Source organism: Python bivittatus, unplaced genomic scaffold (assembly GCF_059951505.1).
Source record: "Python bivittatus isolate LINGU-HERP-01145 unplaced genomic scaffold, Pbiv_v1 ctg000560_np1212, whole genome shotgun sequence".
NCBI classification, from domain to species: domain Eukaryota; kingdom Metazoa; phylum Chordata; class Lepidosauria; order Squamata; family Pythonidae; genus Python; species Python bivittatus.
Genome location: NW_028277083.1, coordinates 2,751,381 through 2,778,383, shown reverse-complemented (window position 1 = coordinate 2,778,383; position 27,003 = coordinate 2,751,381). Strand labels below are relative to the sequence as shown.

At 43.2% G+C, this 27,003-nt stretch overlaps 1 protein-coding gene across 1 annotated transcript in view; it reads left to right on the top strand.

Moving 5' to 3' along the window:
- Window positions 1-21,701, top strand: part of MAD1L1 (mitotic arrest deficient 1 like 1) — a 330,372-nt gene extending 308,671 nt beyond the window's left edge. Inside the window, exon 18 of the mRNA XM_088147972.1 lies at window positions 21,232-21,701. Coding sequence (XP_088004098.1) covers window positions 21,232-21,390 — 159 coding nt within the window. The 3' untranslated portion in view covers window positions 21,391-21,701. The remainder of the gene's footprint in view (window positions 1-21,231) is intronic.
- Window positions 21,702-27,003: the final 5,302 nt, after the last annotated feature.

Below are 27,003 nucleotides of genomic sequence, written 5' to 3'. Positions count from 1 at the left end.
CATGACTGCTGGTTGTGCTGGCTGGGGCCAGTTGTAATCTAACAACATCTGGAGAGATCCAGTTTCTCAACCTTGCAAAGGCTGGTGGTGTGTTGGAGTTATCTTCAACATCTGGAGGGGGCAAAATCTGAATCTTTTGTGGCACAGCAGAAGACATTAGGACTAAGAGTGGTGAGAATTTCATATTTTGTTTAACATCAGAATTTACTGAAACTTTGTAAATTTCTCTATAAATGGGATGAAAAGAGAGGAGAAAGGGCACGTTTTGGGTGCTATGTTGTTTAAAAGCCTGGCTTGACATGATGGTCACTTCCTTTTACAGCTGCCCCCGTGTCAGGAGGCAAGCACGATGTTCTTACGCTGAACTGAGCCACTGCAATGGTGTGAGAATGACACTTGTTTTATTTTCTGATGAGATTGCATCCCAGCTTTACACACTTCTCCAGACAAGATAAAAATAACTTGGAGTTTAAAAAATGGAATGTGAAAGACACCGACATTGGCAGATCGGTCCATCAACCTCCTTACTACTCAGATATTGGCGTGCCCTCTTTTGGGGACTTTAGTCTCTCCCTTCCTGCAACCCTGGAGATCTGTTTACAGAAGTATCCAGAGAGTGGACTTCAGAGATGCTTCGTCTGGTCCCTCTGCTGGGAGTAACAAGCTGCAACGTCTCTCTTCCTTCCCATATTCACACGTACTAACCATTTCTCTTTAAAAATTATTTAAGCATATTTGTGAAATAAAGGAAAATTGATAGATGTAGCCACCGGATGCAGCTGCTTCTGACTAACCATTGCGGTTTGCTTTCATAAATCTGTCCAATTTCATCAAATTACCCTGTTGGCCATTTCCCCATCCGATTGCTGCAAATTCAAAAAAAAAGAAGAAGAAGAAGAATCAGTTGTGGGCCATGTGGGTGGAAATTTCCTTTTTATTCATTTTAAATTCATCTTTAAAACCTTGGTTTTGGCAGACAATTGCCCAAGCTCCTCTAAAACCAAACAAATGCCTTTTGAAATGGGTTTGATGATGTGCTGTCAGTATAAGCATGCTGATGGATGAGAAATGAAACCCTTCGCAAAGGAACAATTAGGGAGATGCTTGTTAAAAAAAGAAGCTACCAGTGCTGGGATTCAGAGAGCCAATCCAGGGTTCAGGGGTACCTGATTTTAAAATGATTTCTCTTCCCTCCTTATTCTCATGATGTTTTTCTTGCTTTTACAAGGGCTTGGGTGATGGGAAATGCCTGATCAATGCATTTCTTCATTATGTGTTATCATGGAGGGGGAAGGCCCAAAGTTTTCATTTTTAGGCCCTTCTTTCTGATAGTCGTTGATGGTTCCTGCATAAACTACTACTTTCTTTCCTCTCTACCTTGTCCACCCAAGAGTTTTCAAGCCCACATCTCAAAAAACATAGCCCAGAGTCTCTTGTTGAGTCCAAGAGGAGAGGACATCAGGTCCAACTCCCATCATTACCCAGGGCTGATCAGGCTCCAGGTAGGCCCGCTCCTGTCTTTCCAAAGAGTTTTCCCATGTTGTGCTGCCGCACAAAGTGCGTATTTGCATTTCAGTGGCTGCATTTACAAACTCTCTTGAATCGTAGACTAAATTAACCCCTTCTCCAAGTTCTCACAAGACGCTATGAACTCTAGCATCACTCAGTCATCTGGGTTCCCGTGCCCCTGTTCTGGTAGCGCATGAAGGATTGAAAATGATGCTTATGTTGGGGAAACATAAGGATGCAAACCTCATACATGGATGTTCCAAGTAACTGGCCAGGGCCCTTCATTTGAGAAGCAAACCAGGTTTTTACTCTGCTCATGCTCCGCAGTTGGAGCGGCAGAGTTTTCCTGATCCTTCTGAGAGCTCGGAAATCTCTCATTTGTGAAACATGAAAGGCTTCCTTGGACACCAGAGGGTGGAGGGCAAAGTTGGGTCTTTCTGCCCTCATCAGAAATGTAATCGGCCGTCCTCACTTCAACTTTCTTCAAAAATTCATGAAAGCAGCAGTGGCAGCTTTGCTCTTGGCACCCCCTGCCTCCTGCTGTATGTGCTCTCCTTCCTTTTCTCCTCCTCAGGGGTCCACATCTCCTTTTGCCTTCCTTGTTTCATAGGAGATGGGCATTAGTAGCTTTAATTGCAAGCTGGGGGGAACTTTGCATTTGGCAATCATTCTGTTTGATCCCAGTATGCTATCGATCTTCCTGGAGCCACAGCGAAGCATGTATTGGCTCCATTTTATAAGTCCTGGGGTGTTTAGCAGGTGGCTCGCATGGAGAACATGATTCTTCCAGCTGGAATAGGAAAGGAGGAGGAGGCTGGATACGAAATGCCCAAGACTGCCTGCCTGTCCTCCATCTCCTTTCATGATGCTAATGGCATCGCTCTACAGCAAGCAGAGAAGTAACAGAAATGAGAAGTGGAAAGCAGACTTGCATTGGCGGGAAAAAAGGATGATTGACAGGATGGAAATCCTAGAATGAATCATGTATCAATCATGCAGTGAAGAAGGTACATCTGTGTGTGAATTAAAGTACAGTGTGTAGACAGGTACCCTGGCTATTCCTCCCTCGCGTTCTGTCTCTCCCGAGTGACTATCTAGAATTCTCTGACTGTGAATAACATACATAGTTATAACATCCAAGTAGAGGTCACTCTCTCTTTATTACCATGATGGGGTCTTTCTAACTGGTGGAAGTGACACCTTCAGAAGAGAATGAATTAGGTGTTTCCCTCATCCATTCTGCAGAACAATCCACTTTTCTGAGCAGGAACAATACAACTGTGTTGGCTTTTGCTCTGAAGAAGCTCACCAATTATTATCTCTCTGTCTCTCACTGCTTGGGAAATAAGATGGGAGGTAGAGGGTGACTGGGATCATAAAGCATGCGATAGTGGTGGTGGTGGTAACAGTAAAGATGATCATGATTTCTTTTTAACAAAGCATTGGTCAAAACATTGCTTGAAGGTAGACAGAAGTTTCCAGCTCTGTCTGACTGATTTTTGGGGCCCTGACAAGCATTGTTTGATACTTGATGTTCATTAAGCTGCTTTCCTCACCTTGGTGGCCTCCAGAGATGTTGGCTTCCAGTTTCTGTGATGAGAGTGCATCATGGAGAATATCTTACTGGAGGATGCTGTCCACAGTCTCAGATGTAGGGTTGAGGAGACCAGTGGCTACCTCTTGCCTATCCTGCAGCAACATCTCTTTTGGATTGCATGAAAAATCTGCTGTTCAAAGAAGGACAAAGTGGAAAATCTAGCTCTGTCTTTCTCACTTAGAAACAGTCTCTCCAAGAAATACACTTGTGTGCCATTGTGGGGCATTCTCAAAGTCTGTGTTGACTTTCTCATGTGAGGTGTTATAAGCGTAGTTCATCTCAGTGGAGAACTTTCCTCTAGCTGGTGCCTGTACTGTGAATAATCTATTGTTTGCCTTCAGTATTTCCTTTCACTCCTTACCCACTTTGGAGCAGAGCTACAGCTCAAAGTGTCATAGAAGCATTGAGTTGGAAGGGATCATAAAAATCATCCAGGTCAACCCTCTGCCCACTGCAGGATCCACTAGCCAAAAAGCAATTTGGCCTCCATTTGAAGACCCCTAGTGAATTCACACATCCTGTGGTAGCCTATTCCACATGAATGAATTCTATCATGGCCCAGCTTTGTTCTCCAAGATCTCCACATTAGGAAGGCCTGTCTCTTTCTAAGATTCTGGAGAGATATCACTTATTGAAATACAACAGGTGGGCAACATGGTACCCTCTAGATTTTTGGGATTCCTATAATTAATTAATTGGGATTAAAATTCCTATTAGTCCCAGGAAAAATGGCCAGCAGTAAGAGATTCCAGAGTTGTAGTTGCACATATGATTTGCCTCTTTCGGGAGTAGACTCTGTTGGTCTGCAGTGGTTAATTTTCACGTTCAGGTGCTCATCCTGATATTCAGGCACCCAGGCAATATGACAGAGTTTTGAATTCTGTTGAATTCTGCGGTGCTTCCTTCAGCTTACTCAGCTTGTCAAATACATTGTGATTTTAACTTTTTAAGGTCAAATATATTACATTTACATTTTGTAAAGCGGTATTACCTGCAAGGATAAAAGAGGAGCCCCATCAAAGAAAAGAAATATTTGTTTCATCTTCTCCACGGTTCTTTTGATTTCCTCTTTGCTAATCTGCCAGAAGCTATGGTCAAACCTGAAAACCTGTAATCATTTCACTCACAGTCTAAAGCAAAGAGGGATCCATCAGTTATTCTGATCCTCCGCCATTCTTATTCCAGCAAAAGGTTCCTGTTCTTCTGTCGCGACACTTATGCTACAGATAAGATGACACATTGGGTTTTTTTCATGTTTGGGCCCTATGCTAGTATAGCGAGGGCTTTTAAAGAGAGGCTCTTCTTGTTTCTTGATGTGAATTCCCTTAGAGATTCATCAAAGCTATGAGATGGCACAGATTCTTCCAGCTGGTTCAAATCTTGCAGCTTTTGGACAATATATCTGGAGGGCCAACGTAGAAAAGGCTGGGCTAGCATCAGAAAGGCACCCTTTTGGTCTAGCTAATTGATAGGAGAATGCAGTTGGATTTACCTTAAGTGCTATAGAACTCCAGAAGTAGTCTTTCGTGTGAACCCTTTCCATTTGGACTTTCACTGAGTCGTTAATCTAATTTATTGTTCCTGCCTCTTCAGGGACGAACCGTGAGTATGTGTATGAAATAATACAAGCAGGAAATAGAAGAGGATACCCCTCAGAACTCCATCTTCAAACCTTCTCCTCACACCCAGTACTTGACTTCTAACAAGGCATCTTCTAGGATTTCCTACTCACCCATCCTTTTCTTCCTCTTTCCTGTGCATTGACCTGGCCAGTTTTGTTCTAGAATTGCAACATAGCAACATCAGCCTGGCAACCGCCTTCAACACACAAAAGAAAAACAGACAAGCAGCATTAAGAGACAGGACACATTTGTAGGAGTCTCTTGTTCTTGGGGATGCCTACCTGAGCAGAGAGTGAAAATAAGCGAGAAAAATAGCTTCACCTTAATTCATGGGAGGTTTCCATTGGGAAGACTCTGACCATGACGTGAGATGGTCCTGGCCACTCCTTGGAACTCAGTGGCCCCCATTTCCTTCTGATTAAAGGTCACCTCGGATCCAGGGCTTTGTGCAAAGAGTGAGCTTGTTGATGGGAGTGCATATATTCAATTCCAGGCAAGAGCTAGCATTAATGAAGCATTAAGCTTAAGTAATCAAACTTCGAAATGCAAAGACATGCAGCACAGTAGCCAGAGGCGTGTCCAGTTCTACCCCCCTCTCTCTATTTCTTGCCATTTGAGAGGGAAAAAAGGGAGGGCTTCTGAGCCCACAGAAGTCCAGGGTAATTCAGAGGTGGGCAGCCCCAAGACTACATGGAGCCCCCAACATTTGCGAATTTGCTTTTGCTTCGTTTTTTTACAGTCCCTGCAGCCACTAAAATACCAAAACATGGCAGCCTATTTTGAGACAAGACACACATAGACTGTAGTCTGCCAACCCTAAAATAGGATTGAAAAGGGGGTTGGAAACAAAGGAACCCCCCAAACTCATTAAAAGGCAGAATAGTGTCCTCTGCTCACGAGCGTGACGTGGCCCGGAAGGGAAGCTGTTGGACTAGGGCCCGGCATCTGCTTATCAGTTGTAGAAGTCTGCTGGGTGACTTTGGGCTATTTCATTTTTTTCTCTACTCAACCTACCTCTCAGGAATTGGGGTGAAATATTGGAGGAGGGAGGGCTGTGTACCCCACCTTGAATACCCAGAGAAAAGATGTCCTATAAGTCTTATATATAAGCCCTTACCTGAGTCGTGGCCCCTTTGATCAGACTCTGGTCCTTCGGCATGGCTGCATCATCCTTGAGTATTTGATTTATGTGGAGTCAGAGCTTTCTTTGAAAGTCAACACCAGCCATGGTGGCCTCCAACCTGTGTTTAAATTATGCTACTGGGAGGTGTGGCAGTTTCATGGATCTTTCCTGGAGATCAGAAAGCTACATTTAGCTTCTTTGGTTGAGGAGGACCTGCCATGCAATGGAATGCTGGATTACAGACATTTTAGGAAAGATCTGTAAGGGAGAGGCACTTGGACCTGTCCATGTGTTGGGAAGATCTTTCCACAGTAATGTTTTTTTAGGAAGACCATTCTAGGTGTTGTTTATTCATGTGCTTAAAGCCTTTTTAAGGAAGATCCTTGTGGCCACCTAAGTATTCTGCATATGTTCTTTCTCATCTATCTGTGGTTGGTTCTCCATCTTAGAACCTCTCTCAGAATCCATCTGGATCTGGCTCTTTGATCTAAGATTTTATGGATGTTTATTATAATTTTTAATATAACTGTAGATTTTTGAAGTCAGTTATATCCAAACTTCAGCCAGATTTCCCTAGTTTAACATACAAGAGAGCGAGCTGGACTTTGGAAGAAATACTTACCAACTTTCTAACAATCTGAATTGGACTCTTCTCTCTTTTGCACAGAAAGAGGCAACATGTAATCTGGAACAAATTTCAGAAGTCGGCGATTGAAAACCATCCACACTCTTGTTTTTAGTCCTTAAAAGGCATAAAATATGTTAAACATTCTTTTTCATTTCATAATCAACAAAGTACTGCAGATACAGGGAGGAACTTTGAAACCCATACTATGAAATTTGTAAATTGGACAGTCTTTTTCTCTAGGTTATGTCGAGTGTTACTGCAGACACATAGGCGCGTTTCTTATGGGAAGGTTAACAAATTAAAGAAGTAGCTGGATTTCATTTGTGAGTTAGTAGATCCAAAATATCCCATTAGAAAGAAGGAAAGGCTGCCAGAGTAAGAACGATTCAGATCACAACGTGACACCGGATGAAAGAATGGGTACCATGTTATTTAAAGGATTAAAACGTTCCTCAGATATTATCTCTCATATCCAGCATGTAGCAGAGAAAATATTCCTCATGGCCAATCTGTAAGAATCAAATACAATCGCTGCAAATAGAGAGATTAAAAATGGTAAAGTCTGAGAACTTCTGCAAAAAGAGGTTGGCTAGATAAGATATTACAAGCAACTGGCAACGGAATCGATTAAATGTGCAGAGACAGCTTCAAGCAGGGTGTTAAGAGAAACCCTACAAGCCGAGTCAATGCATACCCTGCCATATTTGGGTGTCAGCATTATTGCTCTAAAACTGGCGTGCAATGCGCTACAAGGCATTTCTTCTTGCAAGTGGGGGGGGACAATGTAGATTTTAAACAGGCAGAAAATCAGAGGACTTAGAGAGCGACAACGTGTTTGTGTTATGAGGTTTGGTTGCAGAAAAACAAAGTTGCCCAGGGACATTTTTCCCATGCAGGTGGCGTTCAGCAGCCTAGCTGAATGTTTTCTACAGCTCCTGAAAATCCTTGCCCGTTAATTGCTGTAATCTCTTTTTAATTCCTTCTAAGACCATCTCTACACCATGTGGTAGCGTACTTGTTGCAATCAAATCTGCACAGCCTGGGGCCTTATGGGCAGCCTCTCTGCGGCAGGCAGCCATCTGAGGTGGGTCTCTGCAGGGCTGGTGAGGAGGCAACCCTGCTGGCTCCCTAGTTGATACCAAAACATCGTCCTTCCTCCTTACATCCGCCTCTTCCCCACAAGGTGCTGGAGGGGAGAGTGTGTTTTCAATTGTGGAGGAAACTGAGAGCAAAGGGAAGGTTATATGATCCATGACTTTGTTGGGATGGAGCAGACAAGGAATTTAAACCCTGGCCAACACAGCGGGAGAGAAGAAGCAGAGCCCAACTTAAGTCCGTGATGAAGCATCAGCCCTTTTGGGGGGCTTTGTTGCGATTGGAATGGCAGCCGACCCCACCATTTGCACAGGAAAATCCACATTTTCAAAGGGCTTGTAGAAGCCAGCAGGCCCTGTTCAATCTTTTATCCCTGGGTACAAAAGTTAGGAACTTCACATCTGCGGTGAAGTGTTTTGATTTTCATATTCTTCTCGCTACCATTGCATGAAGATCCTGTAATTCAGACCCGCAGCAGCTGAAAACACTTGTAGCTGAACCCAGAGGAAAGTTTCAGAAGGAACCTGAACCAGTCAGCCAATGTCATCTTACTGTTGCCCTTTTGATTTGTGTGTGTGACAAGCGAGCCTGTTTCCCTGTTAAAAGCCTGTTCCGGGCATTTTGATGAAATACCAAGTGTAAGTGATTTTTAACTGACAAGCCATTGTTATTCTTGTGGGTTGCTGGCATTTTGGGGGTTTCTTGTTGTTTTTCCCCTCCTTTCCTTGCTCCATTATCCAAAAGGTCTCAGGGATAACAAGGAGAGGGCTGGGATAGATGTCAGCACTTGAGGTTTGCACAGCTAAAGCCAGATAAAACCCACTTCAGAGGCAGCTGGTATCTAATGAGCTTCAGGATGGAGGGTGTCTTGCTGGGGAGGCAGAGAGTTGAAGAGGAGATGATTGCCAGTTTATATTTTGGAAGGGATCTATGTGGCTCTAACGTTAAATGGTTCTTCTGGCTAAAACATTCAGCGGCATGCTTGACTGGGAGGAGAATCCGTATGTACCAGGATCCTCGCCCTTTGGGGGAGAAAGACTTATTTGCCATTTGTGTTAGTGGTTGCGCAAGGCCAGACTCCATGCAACCACACAAAATCAGGATTTAAGGACTACACAGATTTCAGAAGGTATCTTTAATGCTGGTCTGGGGTAAATACAGAGTCTTGGAAGGTTAAGAGGAGTAATTATGGAGCCTTGGCAAAATTAACAGCATATATTCACAACAGAAGTCTAACCAAATTTAACCAAGAATGACTTCCATTCCTACTGTATATTATGCAGCAAGGCAAATATAAATATCTAGAACAGTGCTTCTCAACCTTGGCAAGTTTAAGATGGGTGGACGTCAACTCCCAGAATTCCCCTGCCAACCATGCTGAGTTGACGTCCACCCATCTTAAACTTGCCAAGGTTGAGAAGCACTGATCTTGAATGTGGTTTTTAAGGGGGAAAAGAACTGACTAAAGAATTGAAACCAGAGACACACCAATTTTTTAAATGATGCCTCTAAATACTGTACATTAATTAGAGTATGACAAGAGGAAGTTAGAAACTAATATTTATTTGTAATGACTTTCCTCCTCTCCTCTCCTCTCCTCTCCTCTCCTCTCCTCTCCTCTCCTCTCCTTCCTTCCTTTTTTAAGCAACAAATAGTGGAGATTTTGCTTAAAAATAGCCCAGAAATTTAAAACTTACTTATATTGTTAAAATAATTTAATGTACAGTACTTAAATCTGACTTAATATCTTCTATGGTTAATTTTTAATCAAAGATACACTGAGCACTAACAGTACAATCTTGCTGATTCCTTTGTCCATGTAGAGATATTATATTTCTTTACCAATTGCTATTTTTTTCTTTTTACCTTTTGTTTGTTTGCTTTTTTAGAAAAATGATTTTTTTTAAAAAAAAGAGGGGTTTCCCAGCCTCATCTATTAATTGTTGATTAAGGTGGGGAGTTTCATTAATTTGAAATGTTTCTTTACCATATTTATGCCTGCTGCAATTGCAAGACTCTTGGCAGTTTAGAGTAATGATCATCAGCACAAGAATTTTAGTAACATGTCCATGATAGGAACTAGAATATATAAAATTTTAAAACCCTAAAATCAAAACCATCCTTTTAAAAAAACCAACCAAACTGGCATCCTGTCACTCATCCTAGCCCTCCCCCGCCCAGTAACTCAGTTTTCAGGAGTTTCTAGAAGGTCAGGAGAGAAGTGGGTCAACCTAATTTATGATTTCTTTGTTTTGCTGGTTGGGTGGAGATAGTTGTTACAGTCAGTTAAGTTCAGATTCCCTCTCAGCTGTGAAGTTCATTAGGTGACTGAGGCTCTGCTCACACTCTCAGGGCGGTCGTGTGGGTAAGTGAAACCACCAAGATCCAGAGATGGATGAGGATAAAGCTTCTGAATGAGGGTCAACAGTGGTGCTCTGCAGGAAATGAGCAATAACTCTTCCCATTCATGCTGAAGACACAGAATATCCATTCCTGTGGATAAGTATCTCGAGGACGCCGTGGTGTCTCCAGGAAGAGAAAAATATCTGCAGGCCCAAAAGAGAGATGAAGGAGGACTATGGTGACACCCAGTGATTTGATTTCTTTTTGCATGGACGCAGGAATGCTCCTCTGCTTTCAGGGGTAGGGACTGTAAAATACCTAACACCAACCAACATATGTAGGTGCTGCTTTCCTTAGAGTATTCGGAGAAATGCAAGTGGCTGTTAACACAATTACCCACGTTTTTACTATTGTGAGCACTTTGGATATGTGAGTAGGATGGGTAGAGGAGGGGGAAGAGAGGTCCCTGATCTCAATGGAACACACAAAGAGGAAGTGACAGCAGCAGAAGTGTTTTTTGTTACCTCTCAAGCCTGAGCAATAATGTTAAAAACAAGCACACACTATGTGGAGTTCAGAGCAACCTTCTCTTTCTCCATAATACGTTTTCAATCTCCATTTATTGTCTCTCTGCATCTTTGTTTACACAGCATGGGGAGGGATCAGGCCAGGCAGTAAAGACAAAACGCGTATTGGGAGCAGAGAATGTCAACTCTCAGATTGACTGTAGTGAACGGACAACTTGGATTATGAGCGAGTTGCCATTTCTAGACTGAATATGGCCTGTAACAGTTACCTCTGGACCCCACCAGAGAAGATGCTAACAATTGCTGGGGAGGAAGACCCACAAAAGATGTCATTACCTCTGAGTTGGTTTTCTAAGAAACTTGGTTCAGACTTGATTTGGTTCAGCTTGTCTTTCAGCCTTACCTACTGACTTCCTGTGAAAAAATGAATGTAGTTTACCCACACCAACCACAACAGTCTTTTTGTGAATGGTCATCTCACTGTAGCATTCATCTTGTGATGGTGGAGGAGGTGAAGCCCATAACACTTTGTCAATATTTCCAGTGTCCCACTACCCCAACATTTTGGAAACACCTGAAGAAACTTCACCCTAGGATCAGCTTCCTCGTAGCAAGGCTGGAAGATTATTGAATGACAGACTCATCTTCCAGGTGTGAGATTTTTACCAATGGTGCAGGGGAACCCCAAAGCACACATAAATAACAATTTATTTTGTAAAAGAGAAGACATGGAAAAGAACTAGGCATGATCATTGGCCACAAATCTAGAGACGATATTAGGGAAGGGTACAATGGAATATTTTGAAAGTGTACAGAGTTGGCTGGCTGGCATAATATAGCTGCCTGGGTCTTCTCTTAACTTGTAGAAGGAAATGATTGGAAACATAGTCTAGGACATTCTAGACCTGCCAGACTGACTATTTCTATATTTGAGTCTTCCAATACTTGCTACCATGTGACTCCAGAAAGAGGTCACTTTGTTGAGGAAGACTTTCCCAGGGCATCAGTCTTGATGGGTCACATAGTTTGGCTCCTGGCTTGGATGTAGTAACATTAGAATAGGGGCCCTCTCTTCTGTGACCCAGGAAAGGCCCTGCATCAAGGCTGTCTTCTCCTAAGCAGTAAAGCCAGAATAGGAACCAACCTTTGTTGTCTTCTGGGCCTTGAACATTTAAATTTTAAATTATTTTCTGCCAGCTTAATGACTACATGCTTGTGTTTCTACAATGAATCCTGAGGGTTGGGACACTGTTTTTCCCCCAAAAGAACTTGGGGCATTAAACGGGTTGCTGTGCCTCGCAATAAAATCAGTGGATGAACACTGGGGAGCATGGAGAAGAAATCTTTATCCATTTTTATTTTCCAATGTATTTATTTATTTGGTAGCATAATGAAAAATATATATTTTTCTCCCGGAGTTGATAGTTGTAGTATACTGTAAAATTACTGCTCAACTCTAACACTTGCTAATTGAGCTGGAAAATCATCACAAGACAAGTGCACAGTAGAGGTTCACATGACTTCTAAGAGCCAGGAGCTTATCTGGGCAATGATGAAACAGCTGGAGGGAGTGTGGGAAGCTAAATCTTATCTTCACCATTTGATCAAGTCAGAGTCTGTCAGAGGAAGGATGCGAAGTACAGAATTAGTGGTGATTGTGGAATTTGATAAGAATGGTGCCAGCATGCACAATCATTGCTGGATTCACCATTGCACAAAGCCACCTAATGAACTGTTTGGTTTAGGACTTAGTGGGCTGTGCAAGCCTAGCCATGATGGCTTAGTAAAGCATGGTTTATTGCAAGACTTTACAACCTGAAGTTCCAAGCATGGGTGTGACCCTTGAAAGCCTTGGCTGAGGGATACAAAGAACTTCCAAAAGTTGCCAGCAAACTGAGACTTTGAAGGTGATAGAAGGGGAAAAGTGATAAATATGGGGGGATTAATCTTGTTAATTAATGATATTTCATTTTAATTAAGCTTACCTTTAAATCAAGTGTTAGTTTTTGTCCAGAGTGGCAACTCCTTATTTATAATTGAACTTGAAATATGCAAGGCCCCAACCAAGGATAAGCAAATATCCAGGACAAGAACAAAGAACAATGCAAGGTGGTTGGGCAGAGGCCCCTGTGGAAAGCCTGCAATTCTTTCTCCTGTTTCTTTGGCACTGGGAGACCAAAGAGAGCTCTGATGTTCCTCAGATTACCTTGTCACTTTCTTAGCCCTTTTTCAAGAGGTAATAGGTTGTCTCCTTGAGCATTAGAGATGATTGCTGAAATACGTGATGCAGAGAGAAAGGCTGGATGTTAAAGATGCTCGAAGGCTGCTGAGTGATTTTGTGCCTCCAGGTCATGGCTAATTAACTATGTGTGGCCAGAAGGAGCAAACAGGAAAAAATGTAACACTGTGCTCTGGAAGCAGTCAACAATCCTCCCTTCTTCCCTCGAAAAGTTGGATATGTTCCCTTGTCCAGTCACACTTAGAAAAGTAAAAGCGATCACCATGAGGAAGTGATAGAGAAGATGGGATTTCTCCAATATATTGGTAGCAGGATTGGAGCTCAGATGAGACTCGGGTGTGACAGCTGTTACAGAATCTGGGGTGCACATGGACTTACTGGCAATAATACATCAATTGATACGATATCTGGGTGTCTTGTCTTCTATGTTCGTAATTGCAGAGATGAACCTTCAATTCATGCTCCCACTTCCAGCAGATAGGAGCCATGCCTCATGCCCAGATTTGAGGAGATGTTTCACTTTTAGATTTTTGGAAAGTATCCAAGAATTAGGACTCCAGAGCCAAACTGAAACTTGAGAGATGAAACCTTTTGGAAACTTTGCATGAAAGAAGTGGACAAGAGGACATCAGATAAAAAGGCAACAGGAAATCTTCCATTGTTTGAATGCAATTATTTCATGGCTGTCATTCACTCATCAGCCTGGACTTCCCTTGTGGGTCTGTTAGCTTCAACTATTGCTCTAAATGCTGAAATTAGTTTTGGGTTTCTTCACAAAGCTGCTGGGAGCTGCAGTCTGGAGAAAGCAGCAGGTCACTGAACCGAGAAGCGATTTAAGTTCAGCTGCATGTGACTCTCAGCTTCCGAGTATTAGCACAATAATGAATTTCCATCCTCACTTTGAGAGAAAAATATCATTGAAGGCTGTCAAATTAATTGATCCTCCCAGCATCCCACTCTTCTGTTTTCTGCCATGCACAGCTTGCTGATCTGTTGAATCATTTCCCAAGTCAACCTGGTATCCTGTAGAAGAAATTGAAGCATGTGATAGCTGTTGAAATCAGAAAAATAGGGTCCATGTTCATTCAAGTGAGACCTTTTAAGCTGATCCAACTAAAGGGGCTGTTGGCTTACCTGTTGGGGTGATTCTGAGGTTAAAATGTGTAATTGTGCCCCCTAGGAATGCAGGGAGCATCTTGTGACAGAGAAGCATTGTCAGCATCTGTCTGAGTTTCAACTTGTCTGTTGAAGATATAAGGTGATAAGGTGGGCAACAGGGAAAGGAGTCCCCCAAGGTCCCATTCAAGCAAGCCCATCAGCTTCTTCTGCCTATTAATGGTTCTGGGTCAGGCCATGATCCTTATCTGGACAAAAATGAAGCTAACCTTGGTTGGTTGGACTCTTTAGTGATGCTCTGCCTGCTCCCTTGCTTCTTTCTGCCCACCTGGCCACTCCTGTCTCCATTTCCAGACCCTTCTGTCTGCTGCTCCTTCTTTATTTCAGTTTGTCCCAGATGAGATTAGGAGTGGATAAGAGATTGTGTTTCATGAGGGGGAAGGAGCTGGTCTTCCCCTTCTTCATGGTACAAGTGGTGCGTGATGGAAAAGACAGAGTGGTGGTGTTGCAATGTGCATTGTCTTTTAATAGAAATTGCAAGGTTTTGAGCCAAAAAAGATGGGATGGTAGCAGTTCTATTTTGCTAATAGCATGTAGCTGACCCTGGATTTGACCTTACACTGGGCCTCCTGTGGATATCTCCAGCACTCCGTCCAGCTCTGACATGCTTCATCTCCAATACACTTGACAATTTGTATGAACTAGTGTTGACAAGTACTAAAGCTGCCATTAGAAGCTACCAGGGGTAGAACTATCCCATTTCCAGATCTGCACCCAACTACCTTGGCTGGTGAGTTTAAAAAAAAACCTACAGGATGGAACATCTCTCCTGATATTGAACAGATCCCAGATAATAAGGTGGTTCTGTCCACCAACATTGGCCATTGGCTGACCTCAAGAGGGAAGGCTTTCAAAGGTTTCCTGTTCCAACCATGGGCAACAGTCCTTTTCCCTAACTCCAGCTCTCAGCTGATTCTGATTTCTGCCTCAGAAATCTGCTCTGCTTTGCTCTAAGTTCCCTCTCTACAGCTGCCTGGAACTCAGCTCTGACAGTGCTATGCTTGAGTCTGGGTCCAGGAAGGGATACAGCTGGGAGTTCAGTTCAGTTGCAGAAGGGGAAGAGGCATGTGTGAACCTCTTCCCCTTCTGCAAGGGCAGTAGAGGCATTGCGGCTGGCCAGTTGGGTTCAAGGGTGCGAGAGGGGTTTGGAGGCCAGAAGGAGATGTGAAGAGATCCAAGACATCAGTCTGGAAAAGGAAGTTGGAGAAAAGTTAGTCTTCACACTTGAAACAAGTTTCTCAGGCTGATGAACCAGCTGATGCAAGGGATTTATAATTCCTGGTGTGCTTCAGAGGTTTGGAGAATCACCCGATAATACTCAAAGAGGTCAGCTGGCTCTTCTCAGGGCCATAATTGCAATCTGAAGGGCACTAATTTCTTTGTGGTCCTCCAGGAGTTGCTGAACTATCTGTCTCAACATCCCTTTCCTTTGGCTATGCTTCCTAGGGATATTGGGAATTGAAGTTCAGCAGTATCTGGACAGCTCTGGGTTGCCTGTCCCAGAACACTGGTGCAGAAAGACGCTGTTGGAGAAGCAAAACTGTTGGGAAGCCAGATTTAGCACATACACCCATAATGGCTTTTTGCTTAATTACGTGGAGCTCTCAGAGGGGCAACTAGTGTGGACCTTCCTTGCCGTCCTTCGGTTCTCTTGCCCCTTTATTTGAAAAGCAGGGACTCCTTCCATCTCCTCCTTTGTAGGCCCAAATCCTCTGCTCAGCATCCGTGACTCGGCAGGAAGGTGCCAAAGCACGTGCTGCTATTCTTGTTTCCCAATTTATATTGAGGTTCTGCCTAAGGGCACAAAGCTGAGACGAAATAAGAACTTAGAAGAGCGAAGATGACTAAACCTAGTGTGAACTGCAGATGAGATCTGCTATCCAGCCTGAGCACTGCTCCTTTGAAATTGTTATGCTTTGGAGACAGATGACAAAAGCATAATTGCTTCCCTTGCTTGTGTGAAGTTTCCTTATGAGCAGCAATCCAGTCAAAGCAATTCAGTGCCCAACCCTCTGAGTCAAGTTGCTGCCAGTCAGTATTGATAATACCGAGCTAGATGGAGCAAGAATCTGCTTCTGTTGAACACCATTTCCTTTGTTCTTAAGCTACTTCACTTCTTGGAGATTGTTTTTCTGCCAGCCTCCTTTCCCCTGGCAAGAATGTGGGGGAAATTTAGCTCAATGGATTAATCATCCCCTGCTGATCTTCTGTGCAATTGTGAAGCAGTTGTCACCCTTCCTAAGATGCCAGTCTCTCTGTGTTTCCCTCCTGACTCCCATAACCCTAATTTATGTTCACCCCCACAGTCTCTTTCAAAGAGATGAGTCTGTCACAGAAAACAAGGGAATTGATTTCTAGCTGGCTGTCGGTGGATCTTGAGGTCTTCACCAACCCACCTGCATTGTGAATCATGAAGCAAATACTTTCACTTGAGAGCTTCAACTGGGACTTTCATCATTATATACTTGTGTGTGTGCGCGTGTGTGCATGCACTAAGGAAAAGGACAAGAAGAAAAGCTAATGTTAGTGGGGAGATAACTAGAAGAACCATAATGTATATTGTTCGTGGCTTCCTACTCAGTTGATCTGCAGTAGGAGGAAGTATTTCCTCAGTTGATCTGCAGTAGGAGGAAGTATTTCAACATCTCTGAAGTGCAACATTCTGATCATCTGACCATCTACCTGGAGACATAAACGCATGTTATTTCATTAAGAGAGCTGACCTCTTTTCTCAGAACAGATTGTACAGCAGGGATGGGGAACCTGTGCCCTGTGCCCCTTCAGATAATGCTGTACCACAATTCCAATGACTCTAATCAACACGGCTGGAGATTAATACTGCTGGGAATTGTAGTTCAACCGAGGTCAAAAGAGTCATGTAACCTCTGTGCTATTTTCATCTCATTCTTGACCTGAAGAAGTTGCTTTCATGGCATAGACATAGAAATTGGGTGTGGCTTTCCACCAGGGTCTGGTCCCTGGTTCATCTTTCCCCTGGTTTTCAAGCTAGAATCTCCAATCCTCTGGACCAAAGGATGATGCTGGTTTTCAAATGATAACATGAGAAGAGCACATGTTGGCCAGAAAGCTTGCTTAGAACTTCACGTTGCTCTTTTCCTCTCCCTCTTTTTTATTCAATTTCCTTTTTGGTCCCATCAGCCAGCTTCACTCTGAAAAAACAACTTTTTTTCATTGCTTTTGCTGGAAGTCATTTCTAGTTGTCCATCCCCTTTTCATCGTAAGTTCACTTTATATATCAAGCTGCCACCCCAAGGTCAGAGGTCTTGGCAAGAAGCAATTATTATTAAAAAAAAACAAAAAACTGGCCACTCAGTGTACAAAAAGACTGTTAAAGACAAGAAGTTAGTCATACAAGGTGTGGGAGACTTAATGTAGGAAAAGCCTCTTTCACTGACTGATAGAAAGCAAAGCATCCTTATTAGAGCTGCATTGTTGAACTGTCCTGGGGGAGGAGATGTGTGTAGCATGATGTCACTGAGACATCAAAACCTGCCAGTTGTAAGAAGAAGATTTAAGAACCACCCAATAGGCTGAGCCATCCCCCTAGACTGCCACCCTTCCCACGTCCCATGATCCAGTTTGTCTTGTTTCCTGTTTTTAATATTTCTTACAACAGCCTGCCACTAATTAGAGATGATTGACTTCTACATGGGGACCTGATATTTGGAGAAGGCTGATCAGTGAGTTGCGATTCAGGTGGGGAATTTTGATCACAGTGTCCCTACCTCAGAGTGAGAGCATTAGAGCAATCATGCAGCCCACCTGTTTGAAACTGCAGGACTCTAGAACTCTATTTATGATTTCTTCTTCTCCTGCCCTTCTCCTGTCTTGGTTGTTTGCCCCTTGGGAATGTGATCAGAAGAGGCTCCTGGAAATCAGGAAATCACAAAGGAATATTGTGATTGTTTCAGAAGTTCTACATATTTAACAAAAAGGAACTTAGCAAGCTAAAGGTTTCTGACATGCCTAAATATTGCAGGCCAAGATGAGATACGTTGCTCTTACTGATCATTCTTTGGAATGTACCCAAGTTGGCCCTCCGTGGACCGGTTCTCTTTTCTACTGGCCCAGTTTCACGTCAGTGGCCTTGAGTCGTGAGAAGCAGCTCAGTATCAAAACAGTGTCAGCAATAAATAAATAAACCAACAGTGTCCCAAATAATTGAAGATTCCCAGCAGGAAACAGTGGTCTGTCTTCATGTTTGAAGGCACTGCTCACTTTCTCTACGTCCTGGATTAGGCTTGATCCAGAAAGGGGATGTGACTGTTGCTGCTCAACCAGCTACCAACACACAGAGGAAATAAGGAGCATGCTACAAGAAAAGTGGAATTTGTGAAGACCACGAGGAGCCACCAGGATCTAAGCACAAATATGTCCTTTCTGCAGCTCAGGTCATTTTGACCGCGTCTGGATCTCTGTCACAGTATTTGGAATCATCTCTTCCTTGCCTTCTAACTCACCCAGCCCAGGTTTGGGTGAGGAAGGGCTGTTTTTGAGGAGGGACCTCTTGTGTTCTCCTTGGAGCCTGAGGGAAAATTGTTCATCTCCCTTTTTCAAAAACCCTACCTCCCTTCCATTTCTTAGCCTTTCATTTTTGTGCATCAAGATTCCAGCAGGAGCTTGTCTAAGAAGGCAGTCTTGTGTTTCCAGCAACGGCTGCTGTGCATGGACAGTGAGCTGCTGACATTTAGAAAAATCTCAGAATCTCAAGCGAGAGGAAGAACCAAAGGATTTTCCAGTGAAAAGGTCAAAGCTTGGGGAGGGGGCACGCAGAAGAAGAAAAAGAAAATATTGTTTTAACATTGGTTTCTTGGTTTGCCACGGGATCTAAGCCAACTGAAGTGGGGATTAGAAAACAGGGACCGAACCAGGACAATAGAAGTGGCCAGTGGTGAGCAGAATGTTGCCATACGGAAATTTGATGGAAGGAAATTCTCAAAGGTTGTCATTGCAAAAAGAGAGCATATGTGCTACAAACTAGCAAGAAATGATTTAAGCCATCTCCCTGTGAATTTGCCTTGGGCCTGCATGAAGTGAATTTTTAAGTGCTTTGATTCAAACCGGCAATGCTATTTGACTTGTTGGGTGCAAGGAAAACAGTTTGCTTTTTGAGGTCCTTCATGTCACTTTGGGATTCTCCAGCAACTTCAGTGGCTGGAAGAGACTTCTGGGCATAACCTTCTGGAAGTGCTAGAAAAGGTCCTCCCAAATGACATGATGCATCTTTTGCGGCAGATACATGAAAACTAGTGTGAGCCATAAAACAGCCTTGAGGTATGTAATGCAGAAGCAAAAGATCCTTCTCCAAATCCAGGCAAAACCAAAAATCATGGCTTCAACCACAATTGTGCCACGTGGTTTCACCCCTGTAGGAATGACCTTGGGAGTCAGGAGGAAGAGCCGCAAACTAGACAACGGTCATAGTTTCTCAGAAGGAAAACAGGGTGTGGGAAGCGTCTCCAAAGGGACCCTCCTGAGTTTCTTGGAAAATAAAAGTAAAGGAGGGGGAAAGTGTTTCAGACTTGCAAGATTCTATTACTGTAACCTTAGAAGAAAGGTAGGGTTAGTCCTCATGGTTGGTGTTTCTTGTCTGCGCTACCTTGAAGGGCTGACATCAATCTTGCAAGTCTGAAAAGACTCTTCCCCTCCCCTACTTTTATTGAAGGTGGACTGGGACCTGAATCTTCCCAGTACCTGTCCAACACTTCAACCGTGTCATCCCATTGCCTCCAGATGTTTAACACAATCCCCAAACATATGCTTGGAAAGAGGAGAGGAGGGGCCAGATGGAACGGATGTATTTAATCCATATTTGAACTTGACTGTCCCAGATGTGTGGTGACAACAGAGGCAGGGCTGGCACAGGAAGGGCAGCGCCCATCTGTAGCAGCAGCATCTAGACTGGTCAGAAGTGTCTTTGGAAGAGACAAGGAGTGCCATGGAACCCAAAAGGAAAGAAGGCCTACTCCAGAACAACCAGCTCACTTCAGGACTGAGGCTGGCATTCATCTGTGTCTATGGCACAGCTCTCTGCCTTCCAAATGGAAATATATCCCTGAATAATTTACCAATTTCTAGTGTTAAAAGGAAGATTGATGATGTTTCCCTTTCCCCAAGGAGTGTTAATCTTGCCTTAGCAGGAAAGCAATTGTGCTAAAGGCTTCTCCTCCAAAGAATGCCAAGAGTTGGCACTGCAGAATCAGAAGCCCACCTTGTTCCAGGCCTGGCAGGCAGGCAGCCAATTATGCATTTATTGCCAGTGCATTAGAAGAAACACTCTCCAGAAGTGCTCGGTGGGATTAGAAATAGGTTTTGCATGGGAGGAACACAAATCAGCGGCAAGGAATCTGTTGCATCTAGAAGCCTTGCGTTTGGTTCCAGGCATTTTTAGCTAACGGGTTGAGAAGAGCTCAAAGACCACAGAGTTTGGAAGATGATGGCAGTGGGATAGACCAAGGATGTCTAGCCTGTGGACACCCACCTATACGCCAAGGACGCACCCCTCCCCCAAACCCTCCAAAAGTTTTAATTTAAATATCCACAGAGTAAGCATATCACCTGTATTCAATGCGCTTTCTTTCAGTTGAATTAATTTACATCAAAATCCAGTTCCAACAAATATCCATTCTGTTGTACCTCCTCAGCAAAGGCAGAAGTTGTCCCCTTATGCTGGGGCTGGACTCTTGAACAGGCAACCTGCTGCTTTTCCAGGCTGATTCCATGTAGCTCTCAATGTAGGAGGAATCTCTGTGGTTCCTTTTTAACAGATGTCTTTCCTGATTAAAACAATTCTCATCTCTAATGTCTTGGTTGTGCAGCTGAGCTGTTTAAAAACCTAATGGGAGTGGTGCTGGTTGAATTATCAGGTCTTCAAAAACAAAAAACAGGAAGAAGAACGGTGAGAAGTTTGGGATTGGTGGGTTAAGACAATCCATCTTTCATGGGACAGGGGAGAGAGATGTTTGTATATTTCTTTTCCTTGGGACTGGTGTTACTGATAGATTACCTCCTGTGGCACTCCTTTTTCTGCACCCGTTCACTCCACAACTCCTTTCCAGTTAGCTTTCAAGATGTTCTCAGGATTCTTCCATCACTCAATAATTCATTATTCATCTGAGGCTCAAACATGGGGTATTGTTTAGAGACTATGGAAATGCAGAATCTTAATAATGGCCCAATTAAATTGTGTGCTGAACACCTGCCCAGCAGTAGATAACATTACATTGATTGGAATATGATAGCAACAGCAAATATGCTACAACATAACTGCGTTTTGGGAAAATGGCGTCAGTGAGTAATTAATGGTTTTCCTTCCTTTCTCCTTTCCCTACCCTTCTTTTTTTCCATGTAGGCCTCCAGATCTTCTGGTGCAAAGATGCAACTTCTGGAAACTGAATTTTCACAGACTGTCCGCGAATTGATAAACCTTCATCTCCTGCAACAGGATAGCATTCCTGCATTCCTTAGTGCAGTTACACTCGACCTCTTCAGTCGCCAGACGGTGGCTTAACCCTGCTTCAGCGAGGAGATGTATTCTTTGCATCATCTGCTCATGGCTCACAGATGGAGATGACTTGCAGGACTTCTGCTGAGGCACTGATCCATGGAGATGAACCAGGCCTTTTCTCATTTTAATTTCCATTTGTATATTTCAAGGTCCTGTAGTGATCCTTCAGCGTCTTTCCTATTTCCTGAAGAAGTAACCTAAAAAATTGAATTTCTTCTTTCTTTCTTTCTTTCTTTCTTTCTTTCTTTCTTTCTTTCTTTCTTTCTTTCTTTCTTTCTTCTCTTTCATCACTGCAGCTGGTGATAGCTAGAGAAAAGGGAACATTTTATTTATATATATATATATATAATTATATATATAATATATATATAATTTTATTTATATATATATATATATATATATATATATATATATATATATATATAAATAAAATGTTCCCTTTTCTCTAGCTATCACCAGCTGCAGTGATGAAAGAGAAGAAAGAAAGAAAGAAAGAAAGAAAGAAAGAAAGAAAGAAAGAAAGAAAGAAAGAAAGATATAATGAAAGTCATTATATATATATATATATATATATATATATATATATATATATATAATGACTTTCATTATATATTAAAGACAACCAAGACTTGAGTGACATACACACACAAATGGATTTTTAACAATGTTTGATGTTTATTGCAGCTCCAGGATCATCAAGAGCACCTACCAATTTAAAAAAAAGAGAGAGAAGATAAACACAGCCTATCACAACCATAATGATTCTCTTGTGCCAAGTCCAACTTGTTAACAGCTAAAGAACAAATATCAGCATGTTCTCTCTGATCTTTTGGGCCTTTTTCTGTCCAGATTCTTATCTCCCCACAGGTCCCTTTTTTATATTGTTCTGATGTTCTTTTCTGAATATTTGTCCAGATGACAACAACAACAAAATCCAAAGAACTGGAGGCAACTACTTCATTTCTACTGGCCAGTGGTTAAGAGATTGGGACTTGCCCCTAACTTGTACCCAGTGTGATCTGCTCCACCTTCTGTTAATGTTCTTCCTTCAGTTTGGAGAACCTGAGGCAAGAATTGTTTTTAAGCTTGGAAATGGTGTCCTGTGTATTAATGGATTGAGGTAGTATCTGGCAAATAAAGCTTGACTTATGCGTTGGCGTTGCGTGCACTTTTATTTCTTAAACATAGCTGCTCCTGTTTTGCAGGAATTCATGGGGGATAGCTGGGCTCTTGCTGCTGATATTCCCATCCAGAAAGAAGGATGCCTTCCCCACCAGTCCGTGACAAACTATTGCCTTTTTTTTTTTTTCTTTTTTCACACCAGGCCAATGGACTTCGTCTGTTGAAGCTTCCCCTGAATGTTCTGCTGGAAATCTCGAGAAGGATACAGCCCAATCGTTTGTAATGAAGTCTGAGGGGAAATACTGGTGTATAGTACTTCTGTACCACATCTCCAGATTAAAAGGCAGATTGTCTATTGGAGTGGTTTCCAATTATCCATAAAACACAGTTCGTGGCAGCACTCAAAGTGGTTATGGCAGAAACAGTAAATGCAGCAGAAAGTAGAAATCGGGGTGGAAGGAAATCTGGCTCTTGGACAAAAGGGAAGAGGGGGGAGTTCCTAAGAGATCTCAGGGCAGTAAAGTTGCTTTTCCTGCCTTCCCAGGACAGGGGTCTGGAGCTTCACTCTGCACTTCTCTTCTGTGCTCACAGTTCACTCCAAGGCCTGTTGACTTCTTTATGGGGGCTCAGATAAGCTTCGTTTGTGGGCCCTTTTGCCATGAGAGTTTTCCAGAGACTCCAACAGACCAGAAGAGAGCAGGCTCAGTGGCCCTTTTCATTTTCCCAAACTTGTGTCCTTCTCATGGGGAGAAGAGCAGAAATGTTGTGGTCCCCAGGAAGGATCTGTTCTTCTCTGGGAAAAAGGTGCTAGCCCGGTCTACTCCAGATTCAGCTCTTCATGCAAGGTCTACGCTTCTAATCAAGTGCTGTTCCTGCTTGTTTAGGATTTGATTAAGAGAGAAAGAAAGAATATGTCTCCAAGCTGAGCTTACATGTTCTGGGAGATGACTTCTATTCACCTGGTCTCTCGTTTCCTGCTGCTTCACTGATGGCCCTCAAAAAACAGAGCAATTGCTTCTGCTTCAAACCTCAGGCCTCTCCCTTATCCAAGAACTTCTCCTGAGCACCTTCACTACTTTCCAAAACGGACCTTCTTGGAAACAGGACCTTAGCTTCTTTCTCCTTGGAAGGGGAGAGAAAACTGTTTCACCATCTGCTTCTGAAAACATGGCATAGCGACAGTTGCCACACAGAGGAGACCTTTGGCCTGGCTCTGGGGAGCCGTTGAAGCAATTTGTTTGGAACAATTGCTGACAGTCAAAGTTTCCTCCTCTCTCTCTCTCTCTCTCTCTCTCTCTCAGCTGCTCAGGAGCCTGGCTTGAAGATGGATTGCCTGGCCCTCAGCACCAGGGGAAGACGTCCTGATTCGTATGCATGGTGGGGCGTTGAGAGCAGCCTTCATCAGTCATGGAGAAAATGAATTGTGACGTCAGCCACTCGGTTCCTCAGTTGGCCCAACGAAAAGAGCCACAGCTGCCTGTATTTAAAAAAACACAACAACACCCACAACAACAATTCTCTGCCTTCTTCCAGGAGAAATGAAGTAATTAATACATTTATTATCAGCCCAGTATCTTGGCAAAACAGAGGCACAGGGGAGGGCACAGGCAAAACTCTTGTCAGAATTTGACAAAGAGCCTTCCTTCAATTGAGCAATGTGGGTTCCCAGTGGATGGATTCACAGTAAAATGGATCCACAAAACGGAAAGGAAATGTTCCCACTTGAGTGTGGGTTGCTCCGGGGATTTTAGATCCATATGGCTGAGGTGGAACAACCTACTAAGATACATTCCCCCCACCCAAGTAAGATCTATGTCCCATTTCTCATCACTCGTGCTGCTTTTCCTTTTCTGACATGTCCTCCCAACCACACATACACAGAGCTTCATCTGGAAAAATGGATATCCCGGAGAAGAAGTTTTGGTATTCTTGCATGTGAAAACCACTGATAATCTCCCTCTTTTCTCATGCCAGCATAGCTTTACTCAGGTGTCATGGAATGTAGGCCAGACAGGATGAGTGGGGACATTCTTACCTATCTACTTCCTTGGATCACCCTTTACTTGTAGTGGGTGATAGTCTAAACTAGAGAACTTTCCCTGTTTGTAGAGATCCTTCTCCCCGGTGGGAGGGGTCACAATTGTTTTACAACCTGTTCAGTCTTGTGTAGGTCAAGTGGGAGCATTATCAAAATTCGCTCTGGGCTTTGCTCCCCACTTTGCCTGTGCAAGACCGCAGTGGGACAATGTGGTACTGTATAGTTGAGAACCCCATGTAATGGTTAGCAAATCATCATTAAAAGTAAGAGGTCTATTTATTTCTTGCCCAGTTACAGCCTCCACGAAACCATTCATTTTATGCATAGAGTGGGTCACCCCCATTTATTATTGCAGGGGTTGCAATGCTACAAGGCCTGTGCTGTTTGATGGGAAGGTCTGGCTTCCATCATTGGAGGTGACGCTCTGGTGTGGAAGGGGGCAGACCTAGCTAGCCAGCTAACATCCTGAGAAGGAGCACACCGGGTTGTGCTGTTTTGTTACTGGTTCCTTCCCCCTTTTAAAAAGCTGTCTTAGCAAGACACTATCCTCACATCCATTGAGGTGTCATTATTTCCATTACTGTCAATTTCCTGCGTTCAGAGCAGGTTGAGCTGAACTCTTCTGCATTAGCCTCTGTCAGCTGGAATCTGTGGGGATTAGGTGTAGCCAGGTGATCATTAGGACTGTCACAGAGATATTGGATGCCCTGATCTCCAGAAATGTTGACTATGGCACAGATTCAGCTCCTATTTTCTTCCACCGTGACTGGTTTCCTGCACAAGCTTCCTTGTGCTCATCCTTTCTTAGCTCACAAAGCTTCATATCATGGCCTCAAAGGGCTGCCTGTGAGGGGCCAGGGTACAATGCTTCCATTTTCAGATGATAAGGCAAGAGGTGAAGTCTTCATTGTTATCTTGTTTCATAGGCCAAAAGATCTGCGATGAGAGGGACAGATTACAGAATGTCTAGTTTGGACACTAATAGCCAATGTCTTGTGGACACCTGGATTTTTTTCAGTCCAGATGTGGTGTCTTAACATAACTCTTCTATTCCCTGATATTTGAAAGAAGATGCTGGTTGGAATTTCTCTGAAGTGTGGCGTCCTTGGCGTTCTCTGAGCTTGGTGGTTTTCTTGCAAATGCAAGAAAACCACCAAGCTCAGAGAACCCCAAGGACTCCACAGTTCAACCCTGAGCTACACATATTTCCTTCTATTGGGACTTATCTGAAGATTATACATAGGACTGTGCATAAAAGCTGGTTCAGATAGGGACTTGGTGCTGATCTGGTCCAAATTGTGAGAGGAGCAATTTCATAGCAGCAGAACCAAGTTTTGAAAAGAGCTGTCCAGCCACCAAAAAGGCCAACCCTTACGCTGTGGAAAGCGGTACAAAAGAACAGACAGTAACAGAGTCACGCAATCTTTCTACATTTTCTCTTTGGGTTGGGAAGGCTTGGACATAACGAAGTAGGGCTTGGGGTGGTGAACCATGTTAAAATCCATTTGAATTTTGATTCATCTGTAATTAATACTGACTCGTTCAGAACTGTTTCTGCTTTCCAGTTCCCAAAAAAATTATCTTCTAGTGGAAGTGAATAGATTGGAAGAATGGTTCATAAAGATTCATGAAGCCCAAAACTTCAGTGAAAGAAGCTGTTCAGGTTGCACTAGAATCCCTATAGATTTTAACCATACTGAAGATTTATCTTTCTTTTTTTTATAAAGCAAGGCAGGCTAATGGGACATGAAGTTTGCTTGGTCACATAACATATTCTTCCTTTAAATGGATGGCTTTCAATTGCATCACCCTAGCTTCTTCTGACTGAGTCCCTGGCCTGGATGTTGACCTGGCCTTCAACTGAATTTTCTCCAGGACTTTTCACTGAAACCACAGTGCCCAAACCTGGGGATGCTTGTCCTGCATCTCTGTTTCTCAAGCTCTCAGCTTACCCTCTGATTGAGGCTGGGGACATGAATGCCTTTTTGAGTCTTTGAACACAGAGAAGGCCTTGTCACCCCCTCCCCAAAATTTCAACCCACCTCTCATTTGGCCGCCTATATTTTCTGAACAAATCTGATCCGTAAACAGTAATAGATGAAAACATGTTGCATTTTGGAAGCGGGGGGCATGCCAGAGATATTTATTAGGTTCAGGGGGAAGGGCAGAGACATTGGAAGCCTTGAATCTTAACAGAAGAATTAGATGGAAAGTTAAGTCAGAAGATACAAGCGAATTCACTCTCTGGCCACCTTAAAATAGTTGTATTTCCTAAGGAGTACAATAGTATAAATCTGCAATTTATATGCTGTGCATTCTGTTTAATCTTACAGGTGCTGTGATCCCACAGCTCTGCATCTGGAGCAATAATGTTTGTAATACCTTTAGCGAGGAATTTGTCTTTTTCAACATTATAGTTGTACAGTGCCCAAGATGTCCTTGTAGAGGAAAGGTGG